Below are 13,847 nucleotides of genomic sequence, written 5' to 3' on the forward strand. Positions count from 1 at the left end.
ATGGGCTGCAAGGAATATCTGCTCCAACATAGAGCACCTCCTCCTCCTCCTCAACCTCCTCCCTCTCCTCCTCTTCCTCTGGCCTTGGTGTTCCCTCTGTTGTTTTTCACTCCTTTTATTCCATCCTCCTGTCTCTGGCTTTCTTTGCTCTTTCTTAAATATGTTTCCCCAAGGTGCCACCATCTTGGCTGATGGGCTCATCTATGTCCTGTCATGGGTCTCTTGGAACCATCTGTGTCCGGCACGGGGCAGCCCCAGCCTTTCCTCACAGAGGCCACCCCTGCAGCCCCCAAGTGCCAGCACCTTGCCATTTATACCCCATGCACAAGGTGTGACCTCTTCTGTAACAAAGTGAAGGAGAGAAGCTGTACTATCAAGAGCCATGGTGGTCTTCTGTAGATATCTCACCCCACCAGCAGAGTGATGATATCACCGCAGAGAGCGTGGCTGAGGGTAACCACCAAAGAGTCATGATGGGAGAAGAGGAAAACACTCAAAGGCAGTGGGAACACTTGAGCGATTGGGAGGGAAGGGGCAGGGCAGGCAAATTTCCAGTGGTGTTGGAGAGTGGGCTGCAGCTGAAGCTGGTAGGAGGGCCCTCTCAAACCGCTGAAGACCTTGACTTTCCTATTGTGTTTGCCCATACAACAGCCTGATGCCTGGCAGGCAGGAAAGTCCCAGGTTTTGAATAGCAGGGTGGGCCCTCTTTGAGCACTGGGGCCAGCTGGAGGTTTCTCAGCTGCAGAGCAGGACCAAAGCCCCTGCGCAAGGACTCCCCACACTGATACAGCTGCATGTGAAGCAGAACTGCGGTACAAAAAGGCATAAATGTATGAAATATAGTAACACCTGCAGAGGTGCATAAGGTCCAAGGCAACTGCATGACTTTAACTGCAACCAGAGGAGGTGCTAAGAAGGCAGAAGGAGAATGTGAGGGAGGACCAAGGGATGCTGCAGTTTTCTCTGAAGCCACATACAGAAAATGCTGCCACAGGAAGAGTGTGTTCAGGCACTGAGAAGTTTAGGAGGTCTAGCAAGGGCAGGACACCAACTTGCCTAAAATAGCAGCATTGAAGTATAGAATTAGAAGAGGAAGGAGGAACAGAGAAGGAAGGGGAGCAATAGTCCAAGTTCTATTAATTCTTTTAAGTCCATCTAAATTCAGCATAGTCTTAAAAAAACAAAACAAAACCTCCAGGGGATTCTTCCATCTAGGAATTCAAGCTTTGAAACAAAATCTCTCTTTCTGTCTTTATCAGATCTCTTTGCTGTCCCACTTCTTTCTCCCATTCTAATATTTAATTGGCTTTGGCAGAGATGATCTATTGCTAGTTCTGTGTCAGGCCCTTGCCAGTAACTCCATGGGGTCTGAGCTTCCTCCAGTCATCTCATGCTCCTATTTAAAGTATTTTAACTGGAAAGCTTAGATAACCATATTTCAGAGACTACCATTTTGCAACAAAATTCCATCTGGTCAACATTAGGTCCACTAGCCATGGTTGAAGTGAAAAATCATCTTGCCTTCATGTTGAGACTACAGCTTCAGTTAAACATGATTTGGAGTCGGATAACTTGCTACTAATGAGCATCAGCACTGACAGCACGAAAACTAGCTTTTAAGAATCCAAATTTCAAAGCACGCTTGTTGGCAGTCTGGTACTCACTTTCTGTTTCTTGGGAAGATTTGAGTGTTTCTCCAAAATCATGCTACTCTTTGGAGAAATGGTGGATTTTTCAGAGTTTCCAGGCTTCGGGAAGGACATAGATGAGGAACCTGCATACAGAAAGAAAATTAAAATTACGGGAAACTGAAGGGATTTAATATTACATAGTGCTATCACTAGCCCTACTGCTAACTGGAGCTATTTAATGAACAAACAGGTCATAATATTCTTGGGGAAGACCTAAGAGGATAGTCACGGCTGCAACAATGATGGAGCAATGCCCCTTACATCCCCTGACGGCATACTGACAAACTGGTGAGAAAAAAGTTTCATCTCTCTGGTTGTATGTAAGTTTATGAAGCACAAGAAGCCAGGGAGGTGAAAAATGTACGTGAACGAAATAGGATTGCCATGTCACTCTGCAGAATGAGGAAAGGGCCGTATTCCTCTCTGCAGTAGGACCTGTGTAGTAAAGGCCCTGCTGATACCCTGCAGCTTTCACTTTCCCTTTCTTAGAAAGCATGCCACGTGGGAGTATGCTGCAGAGAGCAACTCCCCTGCAGACAGCATAAACCAGGCAGAGATTCATGTATGCAACTCCAAAGGAGAGCAAACAAAGTTCTTACACTGAGAGAATTTCACCTAAGCTATAAGCTTGTCCTCCTAAATTACAGAGCTTGGTTAATAACCTGTAATGAAAGATGATGAGGTTTTCTCCAGATCTTCTTGCATTTTAAGGAGTATTCTCTCCTGCTCCAAGGCTTCTATGTACTTTGAATAGGACCAGGAAGCCTGCAAGAACCATTAAAGACCATCAGCCTCCAGACCACATCACTAGTAGTTCCTGGTCCATTTCAAAGAGAGACAAAACACTTGTTTATGTTATATCCCTGTATTGAATAATTACAATTATTAAGAAGAGAAGGTTTGTCATGACAATACTGGAATCATGGGAGAAATAGTATTGCTGCAAATAAGCAAATCTCAAAACACCATGAAATGCAATTTAAGCAAGTTTGCCAGATATGATGTTTGCATTCATCTATTCTCCATCCCTGGTCCGAGTCCTATTCTCTCTCCTTTTGTCTTCAAAACCTAAATACAGCAGACCTTTCCCCTCCCTGTCAGTCTTTTGTGCTGTTGAGGACTTAATTTTATCTCCCTGCCACATCATTAGAGCGTGTCCTTTCTCAAATCATTGAAGGTCTCACTAGCCTCGCAGTTCTTTCCAACTGCCTGCTCCAGCAGAATGCTGCTACCACTAGAGGCAGATCAACTGGAGATGTCATCCTTTCCTTTTCTAAGGACAAATGTTGCTCTTTACATTGCTCTTTACAGTTCAGGTTCCATGTAAATTTTAGGTCACTCTCCCAATTCAGTATGGGACCTGTACTTTTATTTGGCCTTTTTTTTCCTTGCAGCATGAGAAGTTTGGGGCCAGTTTGTCATGTCATGACTCAGTAAGAAAAACTTAAGGCATCTTCCGATGTCAGAGACGGGCTTGGAAAAGAAACTGCTCTATGTAAGATTATTGTTCTTTCTGCAATTACCTGCCTCATGAGGGCTTAGGCATGTCATATTGATATACTGGCTCATTCAACTCACTTTTTTTTTTTAAATAGGTATGAACAAAAGTAAAAAGGTCCATTTAAGGGATAAGAGTGTGAGCTTAGGTAGCAGTCTGCGCTACGGTTTTGGATTTTGGGGGTATTTCAGAGTGCCTGTTTCTATATTCTGCTCATCGCTAACATAATGCCAGGGGAAGAGCTGTACAAGCAGTGGCCGAGGTGTGATTTACTCCTGGGTTGCATGATATAGCTGTGATTAGGTGGTTGCACAGATTCCCCGTTATGTTATGGTAGTGCCAACTCAGCTATGAATGATCCCTCGATATGCCCAAGGTGGCATGTCTATTTTTCGTGTTTCTCCAGTAAAATGAGTGATTTGATGCAGCATGAGAGTTGTTCTGGAAGAAGTACTAAAGAGCTGTTTTCTGTCAGATTCTTCTATTCAAATACCTAGATTTTCTAAATGAGTTCAGCTTCAGTTTTTGATGTATGAGCAGAACAGGACTCAAGCCTAAACCCAATTCTTTCAGGATATGAATTTCACACGTAATGAAAAGCTTCTTGTTCCAGAATTGAACTTCCTTTTCTTCAGTTTATCTTTAAATAAAGATTCTTTTTAAATCTACACACCTAAAGGGCTTAGTGTGTTGTTAGATATTAATACTACTCAGAACCTAAACTTAAAAAAAATAATAAATAGAGAAAAAAAATCACCTATAAGGTAGGTAAATTTATAACAGCAAAGTTAATTGTGGAAGAATGAACAGTTACCAGAGAACCATGTGATAGTAGTATTCAATACCAAACCCCACCTTCCCATTCTCCCAAGATCGTTTTATCTCTCCTGAATGGTGATATTTGTAGCAACATGTTTATTATTCACCTGCCACCCATATCCATCTGAAAATGATGCTGGTCCTCGCTCCACACCAGTCTCATCTACCAAAGCACTGCTTGACAGACTGATGAGTTTTGTCTCCACTTCTTTATCCTGCCAATAATAAGAACTCATAATTAGATGTAAACAATAGTTACGGATCTAAAGTAAAAAGCAAAGTCTGAGGAAGCAAAAATTGTCATTGGAAACAAGGTAGTGTCATATGCAGTAATGTTTTGTAATGTCCAGTTTCATAGTTCAACACGTTGGGCATAATAAAAAATAGCAGAAGATACTGCTTTTTTAAAGCATTTCCTTGTCCTAGTTGAAGTTTCCTGACCTCTACCCTCCTGCAGACCATCTTCCTTTCAGATTCAATTCCTGCTCCAAAATATAGCTAAGCAGACCTGCAACAGAACATATTTTAAGGACAGAGAGGCCATTGTGGTCCTCTAATTTGGCCTCAGGTATAAATGTAGAACACAGAATTTCTCATGACTAATTCCAGCTTGGTCCAGTAGCTGTGAATGAGCTACAGTAAATATGTTAGGAAGACAGGCAATCTCATTTAGAACATTTACAGTGAAGGATAAGGCATTGTAACTCTCAGTAAACTATTCTAGTGATTAATTATTCGTAATTTTCATGTTGTTTTAGTGTTTTACTAAGACTGCACCTTTGCACACTGTCTGATGATCCCAAAATTCTTTAATGATTGAACATTAATCAACGTTCATGTTTAACCTCACATAATTAACCCCACAACATCCCCATGAGGCGAGTAATATAACCCTCCCATGTTGCAAATGAGAAAGAGAGAAAAGGAGAGGTCAAATGGTTCCCAAAGTCACTCAGGAAGTCCCTGAATGATCTGAATAAGGATCAGAATATCCTACATCCTTGATCCCAAGGCGCTTGTTCCTTCCCTGTCATCCCCACTGTCCTATGCACCCATCATCTGTAAGGGTGACTTTTGGGTATAGAACAGTCATGGTGTTCACCTTCTCTCCAGAAGCAGGCTTCCTAACTTCCGTGGCACACTTATTTGATGGAACAGGGATGCCAAAGCAAATGCAGAAGTAGTGCATATGCTAATATACTTTGTACACTTGAAAGCAAAAAATCCAAAATCTACTTTGGAGGTAAAATGCAATAGTGTATACAACAAATTACAAATACTGGCATCAAGCCAGTCTGCAAAAAGTGACAAATGATATTTTTTCAAGTATGTTGCATGGGTGTCTAGCAGTTAACAAAGGAACAGATCCACAGGCAGGCCAAGGGTGAGCTCACATAGCTGTGCCACATTAAGGGCAAATATGTGAAAATGGAAAAGCAAACCATACTCTCCCAAGGCAATATCTTTTAAAACAACCATTTCAGCTCAGTACTGAAGCAATCATATTATGTTGAATGTTCAAGCTTGCTTCACCCTGTACCTACCCATCCCTGCCTTCCAGACACTAAGCTTAAAAGAGGTCTCTGCATTGTACAGTGCTTGCATGTCAGCCACTCCTCCCCTGCACTGAGTCCAGTGCCAGGAAGTCTTCGATAGGATTTGCCCGATAAATAACAAAAAGGGACACACAAAAAATATTGAGATAGTCAAATAATACCAAGTCATGCATCACTGTCCAGTGAAAACCTCCTTGTCTCCCCATTTTTTCCATTATACTACAATAAAAGTCCAACTCTTATCCAGTCAGTTCAGAAAGTGAGGTGAGCCCAGGTAGATTGGGCACCCCAGGGACAAGTTTGTGAGAAGGGAGAAAGTGAAATTCTTCCCCCCAGGACCATGATTGTTCCGCTTGATATAAACCCAAAATGGCAACTGATTTGGGGGGGGGATATATACATCTAAGGAAAAAATATCATTTCTAACCCTTGCCAGAGCTTTCCTTTCCTTCAGCATGAGCCTGGTGGGGCAGAGGAGCATGGACATTATTTTAAATGCCAAGAAGTCATCACCTTCTACAAGCTGCCAAGTGAACCTGCTATCACTTAGGGGGGTGAACCTTATCGGTATCCTTCAGGGATACTGAATCCTTTTAATAGTTACGTTGTCACTGAGGGGGCAGAAATCTCAGGCAAGAGAACAGGGAATGGAAAATTCTTTAAACAATAATAGAGGGGGGGAAGGGGTTTAAAAAACGTACCTGTTTCACCTATTCTTTCAAGAGATTTTAAAAAGTAACTGGCTTACTGATAATTCTTTGTGAGAAGGATAGTCTGCAGACTGTTTACTGAACTGCATTCTCTGCCTGTCACTTTCTACAATTTCTTACCCTGTTTCCCAGCTTTGACAGGTAGTTCACCTTTCCCATTTCTTTCCCATAAAAGTTAGGCTTTTGCCCTCCTGGCCAAGATTTGCTCTTTACTTCCTCGGTCTTAATCAGAAATCTTATAGACAGGCAACAAACAGATGGAAAAAATAAGGCTGGGAAAATGCAAAAGTGCATTACTTTGCAATACTGCATTCTTGCACTAGAAGTATTGCCAATGATCTTGCCAGACATATCTGTATGGAGGCAACATGCTTTGGAGAAAGGAACAAGAGTTCTTGGATTTTAGACTTTACTTGACATTGGTGTGTGGCCTCGAGTAATGCTTCACCGGTCCTCAGTTTTCACGTGTCTGAAAGAGCATAACAATGTGTACATGCTCTTACGGGCATATATGTCTTTATCCATCCAGGTACTCATGTGGTTCTCATCATGAGTAACATCTCAATGCATGTGTACGTGGTATTTAAAATATGTAAAGGTCTTTTCATGCTACTTATGATAGTTTGCAAGTCCAATAATTTCTCTGCCCTTAAAGGAATGTTCTCTCCTCAAAGCTGGCCAAACAATTACATTTCGTAAAAAGTAAACTTTTGCAAAGCCTATAATCAATAGAAAAAAAAAATCCATTATATTTTAATAATAAAATTCCAAGAAAAACAATTTTACAAGTAAGCATTCCGCTGTAGAGGTCACGGTTCTGTTAATGCACTGAAACTGTCTGGAAACTCATTGCGAACAGTCTAACAATTTCACTGTCGAAGCTGAGAAATATTCAAGACAAAGGCTATACAAAGCAATTAGCACATAAACATTTTTTAAAATAATGTGCAGACTTTCCAAATGCTCCTTCTGAAAAATAGATATGAAATCTGGTTTTGGTTTGGTTTGCTTTCAATAGTGACCCAGGACGGTAAATTCTAAAATAGGACAGTATATACTGAAAGTGCAAACAGGTCTGCAGTTACCCACTGTACACACGGCCCATACATAGATTTTTTTTTTTCAAATTCAGCCCTCTTTTTTGCTCTTCTCTTGGTACAAAAGATGACTAGAATACATTTTCCCTTCTGCTTAATGAAAGGAGTATTCCATTGACTCATCTGCTTCAAGTTAAACATATGTATATACATTGGCAGGATTGGGAACTAATCACCCTAGGACTGGGTCACATGTAAAGCTTGAATTCTGACAAAAAGATTTCAGTAGCTTTGGATCAGGCTGAGAAAGGGATATTCGAATTCATGTGTGTTTGCTCATGAAGGAGGTTTTATGCAGTTCATCAGCTGTCACCTGAAAGTTTGCGAGCCTTACCTCTGCTGTTTTGTCTTCCTTGCTTCGCATCTTTTTTCCCTTTTTTCTCTCCAAGTCAAGTAGAATTTTGTCACTAGCCAAATTGCCTCGAAACTTACAAAATTTTGGCCAAAATTTAAACAGAAGAGCAAAAATGGTCATCTGTGCAGAAAGAAAAGAAAGTCAATCTTGACCACATTAAGAAAGCAGAGTTTACTGTAAAATAAAATGCACCATGACTTTACCATGAGAATGAAATAACTATTTCTTTTTGAATACACAGCCTTGTTCCTCCCACGTACTGTGTCCTGACATTTCAGCCCAGCTTTGCTCGGCACATGCTTTTCATCAGTGTGTTTATTACTGGTGAGAAATCTTCCTAAAACACAGTTAAAAGGCACTTTCTTTTTTTATATTTCCCTAAACAATTGTTTGCATTAATGAAAACATCCATCATTTTTTACAAGTATCCCTGATAAAATATACACCAGTAGAATTGCTTTTGCACCACTGTTCTGCTCAAGTATTTCAAATATTTGGTTCATTAGAGAGAGGGGGTTTTTTCCCTCCTTAAGAGAAAGGAAATACTTTTTTGCCTCTGGAAAGGCTCTTAAACCACATTACAGATCTATGAGCAAATCTTGGATAATTTTTAAATGATATAATCTCTCACAGGGTCTTTTTTGAACTAGAATAAGAAAAACAATTTTAGAAAAGCAAACAGAGGGGCTCAGTGAATTCTGTTGCTGCACGTACTAAGGCTCACATTTTTCAATTTATTTAGATGTTTAATTCTCATTGAGAAACTTGGCTTCGAAGGAGCTGAGCGTGCTCAGCACCTCACTGCTTCTGGCTCAACCAACTTGAAAGTGACATGTGAGTCGCTGTCATGTTCCAGTCACGGCTTGTTGGCCAAGTTCTTCCCTTGGGTTTGTGCCACATTTCTGGAGTTCACTGGGTTTTGCACAAGCTGAAATGAGACTTCTGATTTCTCTTAGGACCTCTATGAGCCCTTTTCTCTGACAAACCATTAATCCTTTGTGATCCAAACACTTTATGGACTCAACAGTTGATGTTTAAAGGTGTTAGCAGCAATTTTATAGGAAAAGAAGAGGAGCTAGCTTTCTTGGGTTTAGAAGATAAGTCAGAGAAGACAGTAATGAGGAATAAGAAAATAGTAAGTCTGTAGTAAAGGTTCACAAATTGCTGTTCAGTCTGATTAGTACAAAGATCAGATAGAAAATTGTCTACAGCCATTTAATACAGACTTTCTTTAATAAAAACAGACATTCAGAAAGTTAAGCTGTCTTTGTGCTTTACTCACGTCTGCGTTTTTTTTCATAAACGACAAAAACTACAAACCTTTTAACTTCAAATTATTTCTCTGACATTAACCAAGTGGTAAAGAACAAGCAGTTAAAACCAGACAGAATTAATTTTTACTGCCAGAATTCCCACCACAGACCTGGATAACACCTTTCCAGGATTAGCTAGCTGTCAGATTGTCCAGTTTATTGAGCAGTAAATATCTGAAGTCTCTCTGTCATCTCCACCATACAATCGTCATTGAATTGTATGACCATAGTGTTCTCCTTCATGCCCAGGCTTATGTATGGAGTCCAAATTGGCACATAAGCAACAAAGACCGTCCTTAAAATCAGACATACAGACTCTAGCCAGGTCTGTTACAAAGATTCTCCCAGCTTCTTACCTGTGCTTCTCTAAAAATGTAAGGTCCTAGTTCTTTCCTGTGCTCCAGAATCTTCTTTGCTTGTTCAGTTGGGATGTCGATCTGCAAAGCTGGGGGTACAGCGGAATTAATAAAGCAGTCAATAATAGCTGTGATCTTTTTCTGGACTGTGGCATCATCACAATGAGAATGGCACAAGTCCTGAAAGAGAAAAAATAGCATTTTCAATCAATGGAGAGAGACACACAAGACCTTTTACAGGGCCCTGTGATCAAAGAGTAATAGTCATACAAAAATAATCATACAATAGATTTCTTCAGTATGTGGGGCAAAATTCTTATAACAAATGTGCATGGTTAAAGACATAGTTGAAACATGAGAGGGACTTCTGGTTTGCAAATGCAGATATATAGCAATCATTGCTTTTATCTCTGCCTGCATGTTCTGATGGAACAGGATAGTTTTTATCCTGCAGCCAGCCTAAGTAGTTACTGGCAAATAGGAGGCGTTTCTGAAAAGAGAAACACACCTACAGGTGTGAAAGGCACTGATTTTCACTATGAGCCTGCTGGGACTAGCATAGCCATGGCAACTAAAAGACAAAGAAATGCTCTAAATACTCAAAAAATAGAAGGGAATTATTTAGAGGGCACAAGGTATTATAACCAGGAACGTTGGCACAAGAGGGGACAATTTCAGCTACCAGTACAATCTTCCATTCATTGAAATCTTCTAGTTTCGCCATTCATTAAGATTTTCTAGTTTCCCAAAACCTCAGTGTTCAAAATAACTTTGTGCAGAACAGGATACAAAACGAACCTGAACTTATGAGGGTCAGATCTCAAAGAAACTCTGGGGGATTTCTACTTTTTAAAATGTGATCCTATTGTTCTTGTAAAACCTGTTATTACTGTGCTTTCACACCCTGACGATGCTACCATTGGACTTTGACAGGAAGGAAAAATAATTCAAAGAACTTCCTTCAAACATTTTGAAACACAAACTTTCCATCTATCCATAAACATCAAGAAATTTCTATAACACAAGGAGATTATCACATATATCTACTAAAGACACAATGGGCACTCTAGAGAATTTTCAGGAAGAGAGCTCTAAATGAAGAATGTGCATTTAGTTTTGGTATAGGAGGCTGGATATTTACTTTGCAAAGAAATTAAAAACAGGGCTTTTAACCAGACTTGTGGTATGAGAAAGAGCTGGCTTGTTTTATTATGAATACTTTTTAGTTCTGTGAAGGAAAAAAAGAATGATAACAGTTACAATGAAGAAAGTAAGGCACTACAAAAACATATTCAATATATCCTAAGAATATCTAAGAATATCTTATGGCTTCCTTTGCTCATCTAACATAGAAGAAAAGGCAGAGTAAGAGGGAAGACAAACAAGCCATATGATATGAAGAGGGATGAGACATGAGCATAGAGGAACAGATGGAAATGATCCACAGAGTTATATTTCTTCATATTTGTTTAAAAAAATTTTTTTGTTGTTTTTTGATTGTCGCAAAATGTGCTGCCAGCCTGATGGGTTACAAGGAGCAATGCAGTCATTGACCTCTAAAGGGAGTTCTGTCTAAACTGATGGCACGATAGGGCTCAGACAATACAAGTATGCACTGTGCAAAGTGCTGCCCACGTCTTTGGCAATATTCCTCCAGTTCAGCCTGACCCACAACACTCCTACTACTCCAGCCCTTTGCTTCTATAAAGAGCATCAACTCCCGACCGTGACAAATCACACGCATGTAGAAATATGGTCAGATTGAACTTCTTCTTGATAAGAAGACAAATAAAATTAACATAAATGAAGGAGACGGCATGGGACATAAAACAATGAAGGCTTTCTTCAGAGAGCAGATCCACAAAGAAAACAATCTAAACTACACTTCACATTGATTTGCAGAAAGTTTCCATGTCCTCCACAATGTAGCAATGAAGAGTCACAAATCTGAAAAAACATCAAGTATTTTGAGAAGGATTTGTGTCATGGAACTTCAGGTGCCTTCATGTCAAGTTTCTAGTCTAAGCTAGTCACTCCGTAACCAAGAGAGAGACAGCAGCAGCCCCAGAGGGCATTTCAGCCAATGATTCCTCACTAGGGGATCAGAGACTCTGCAAGGAGGGGAGATTGCCGCCTGGAAACAGGAGCTTCAGCTTCTAAAGCAGACCCCAGATTCAAAGGCATAAAATTAAACAGTGAAAATACACCCACATGCCTGCAGCAAGATGTCCAAGTGCTACTGCAGCATCAACTGTGTTCACCTCCTAATTTCTGAGCATGTTAGCTAACCTCGTGCTCCCTGCCTGCCATGTGCACACAGTCAGGCAATGTTCAGCAGCCCAGGAGAGGCTCTGCACTCCAGTAGCACTTCAGCGTCGGCAATATCCCAGAGGCAAAAGGAGTGAGGAACAAGTTGAAGATCCACAGTGCCCCTGCATGCAGTCCAAGGTGCTACTAGGAGGCTGCAGTGTGATTTGAAGTCTCATTCCAGGGTTTTCCCATTGTGTTTCACCCCACGCAGCATCAGTTTCACAAAGGGGCATATATCTGGGCAAGCGGCAATCCCTGCTGACCTTCCCCATCATGCTTTACCTTGTCCACATCCTCAGCTGCAGTCAAATGTGACTGTAAAGAGTGCAAGGGAGCTGAGGTCTGCACTGTACATATAAGCTTTTTGGGTAGATACTACCTTTACATCTGTACATTTGATTGAATTTAAAAGTTTTCTCTGATTTTTGAGGGATTACCAAATTCAGCAGTAATCCCATTATTTAACAGTATGTAACCCTAAAGACAGAATGAACATTTTAATGCTTATATATTTTCTACTGCTCAAAAGGTGTATAACAAACTTGGGGCATTGGCTAGTTAGTAGTGTCCCTTTAGAGACTCAGAAGAATGTTACAGTTTGAAGAAGCATAAAGAAATACAGGGGTAATACACTCAAGTAATTAAAAATAGCTACCCTTAAGAAGTGAGGATTTTCATCAAAGAAAAATCAGTTTAAACAGTGAAAGAAGTTTTACTATGAACAAGAAAATGCCTAGAGATATTCTTGTTAAAATCCCCCTAATGTGCAGTAATGGATGCATTTGCTTACAAATTGAATGATATTCCCCTTGCTCCGTTTTACCACCATACCTTATACTTCTGTACCTCTTGCCAAAAGAGCACTCCGTTTTCCAGTAAGTCTCCTTTCAGTGACACAAAGCGTCGAAACTGAGTTGCTGTCACTGGATTCAACAGCACTTTGCGGAAAGCAATTATTTCACTAGATGAAGAAACCCACTTATTGTCCACATGCTGTCAAAAGGAGAAATAAATGCACCAAATAAACTTTGTTTCAAAACGCAATAACAAAGGCATTAGTTAGCGTAAGCTGTCTGATTCTTATCTTTGCACTGACCCTAACTTTCAGTAGTTTATGAGTTTATGACATGGATACAATAGAATGTGGCAAGGTTTCATTTCTTTCTTCCCTTCTTTCTTTTTTTTTTTTTTTTTTCCAGTTTGGTTTGGGCAACATTTTTTGGAAGACGTGATGGGAGAGGAAACGACTGACAATGATTTAGACCATATGACTACATGCTATAAAGTATGGAAACAGCTATTGTTATTGATTATGGCAACAGGCTACTTTTCTAGAGAACAGTTTGAGTTTTGTGCAAACAAACAACAAAGAAAAAGGAACAGACAAACCACATAGCTTAAAGTTGTAAAATGCTTCTGACAGGGATCTCACCAACAAAATGAGCTTTGAAATGTGTTGCCATGATCACCAACAGAAGCCGGAGAGTTTGCTCTCTGTGGAATCAAGCTGCCAATAGTAAAATAAAATTTAAAGTCATCAAGACATTTTGGAAATTCTCATGCTGCAAAGCGCAGAGCAGTAGGCGGCCAGGAAAGGGCGGAGAAAGAAAGATGGCTTATGCAGGGACAGTTTGTTTGAAATGAAGTTCAGGCTGGCCTGCCTTCCTGAACAAACAGTTCTTGTGCTGTCACTGAGGAGCAAGCCAAACAACCCCCCTTTGTTATCAGATGGATGAATGAAAACTATCTCCTAACAGTGGTATAAAACTCTTGGAGTCCTGGCAGGATGGAGTACTCTTCAATGCTTTTCAATGGTCAGGAACATTTTTAGTTGCTGCAGGCAGTCCTGGAAATCTAACCTGCTTTTAAGCAGAAAGTCTTTCTGCAGCTTCTCTTAAAAACAGGGGTTACGCTTAGTGTCCTGTAGAGAGCCTGCCAGGGATGAGAGCCTACCCTTGCCAGAGCGTGGGTGGTGGTTGCCCAAAGGGTCCTTTGGTTAAAATAAAGTTAGCTCAACTGAAACAGTAAGGTGGCATCTTCTCAGCCCTCCTCCAATTCTCCAAATGTGTTCTATCCCCTGTGACCAGAATTTAGGCAACTTTGGGGAAAAATTATTTATGGGCCATATTCACAAAGGGAAGA

General features: G+C 40.4%; 1 protein-coding gene across 1 annotated transcript in view; it reads right to left on the reverse strand.

Annotated features, from left to right (window-relative positions):
• Window positions 1-601: 601 nt before the first annotated feature.
• The window catches only part of RGS22 (regulator of G protein signaling 22), a 63,399-nt gene continuing 50,153 nt past the window's right edge, over window positions 602-13,847 (reverse strand). Inside the window, exons 21-27 of the mRNA XM_035893912.1 lie at window positions 12,537-12,698; window positions 9,396-9,575; window positions 7,685-7,846; window positions 4,116-4,223; window positions 2,354-2,456; window positions 1,665-1,774; window positions 602-790 (exon numbers count right to left, since the gene is read on the reverse strand). Coding sequence (XP_035749805.1) covers window positions 602-790; window positions 1,665-1,774; window positions 2,354-2,456; window positions 4,116-4,223; window positions 7,685-7,846; window positions 9,396-9,575; window positions 12,537-12,698 — 1,014 coding nt within the window. The remainder of the gene's footprint in view (window positions 791-1,664; window positions 1,775-2,353; window positions 2,457-4,115; window positions 4,224-7,684; window positions 7,847-9,395; window positions 9,576-12,536; window positions 12,699-13,847) is intronic.

Source organism: Egretta garzetta, unplaced genomic scaffold, assembly GCF_000687185.1.
Source record: "Egretta garzetta isolate BGI_Z169 unplaced genomic scaffold, ASM68718v1 scaffold154, whole genome shotgun sequence".
Taxonomy (NCBI): domain Eukaryota; kingdom Metazoa; phylum Chordata; class Aves; order Pelecaniformes; family Ardeidae; genus Egretta; species Egretta garzetta.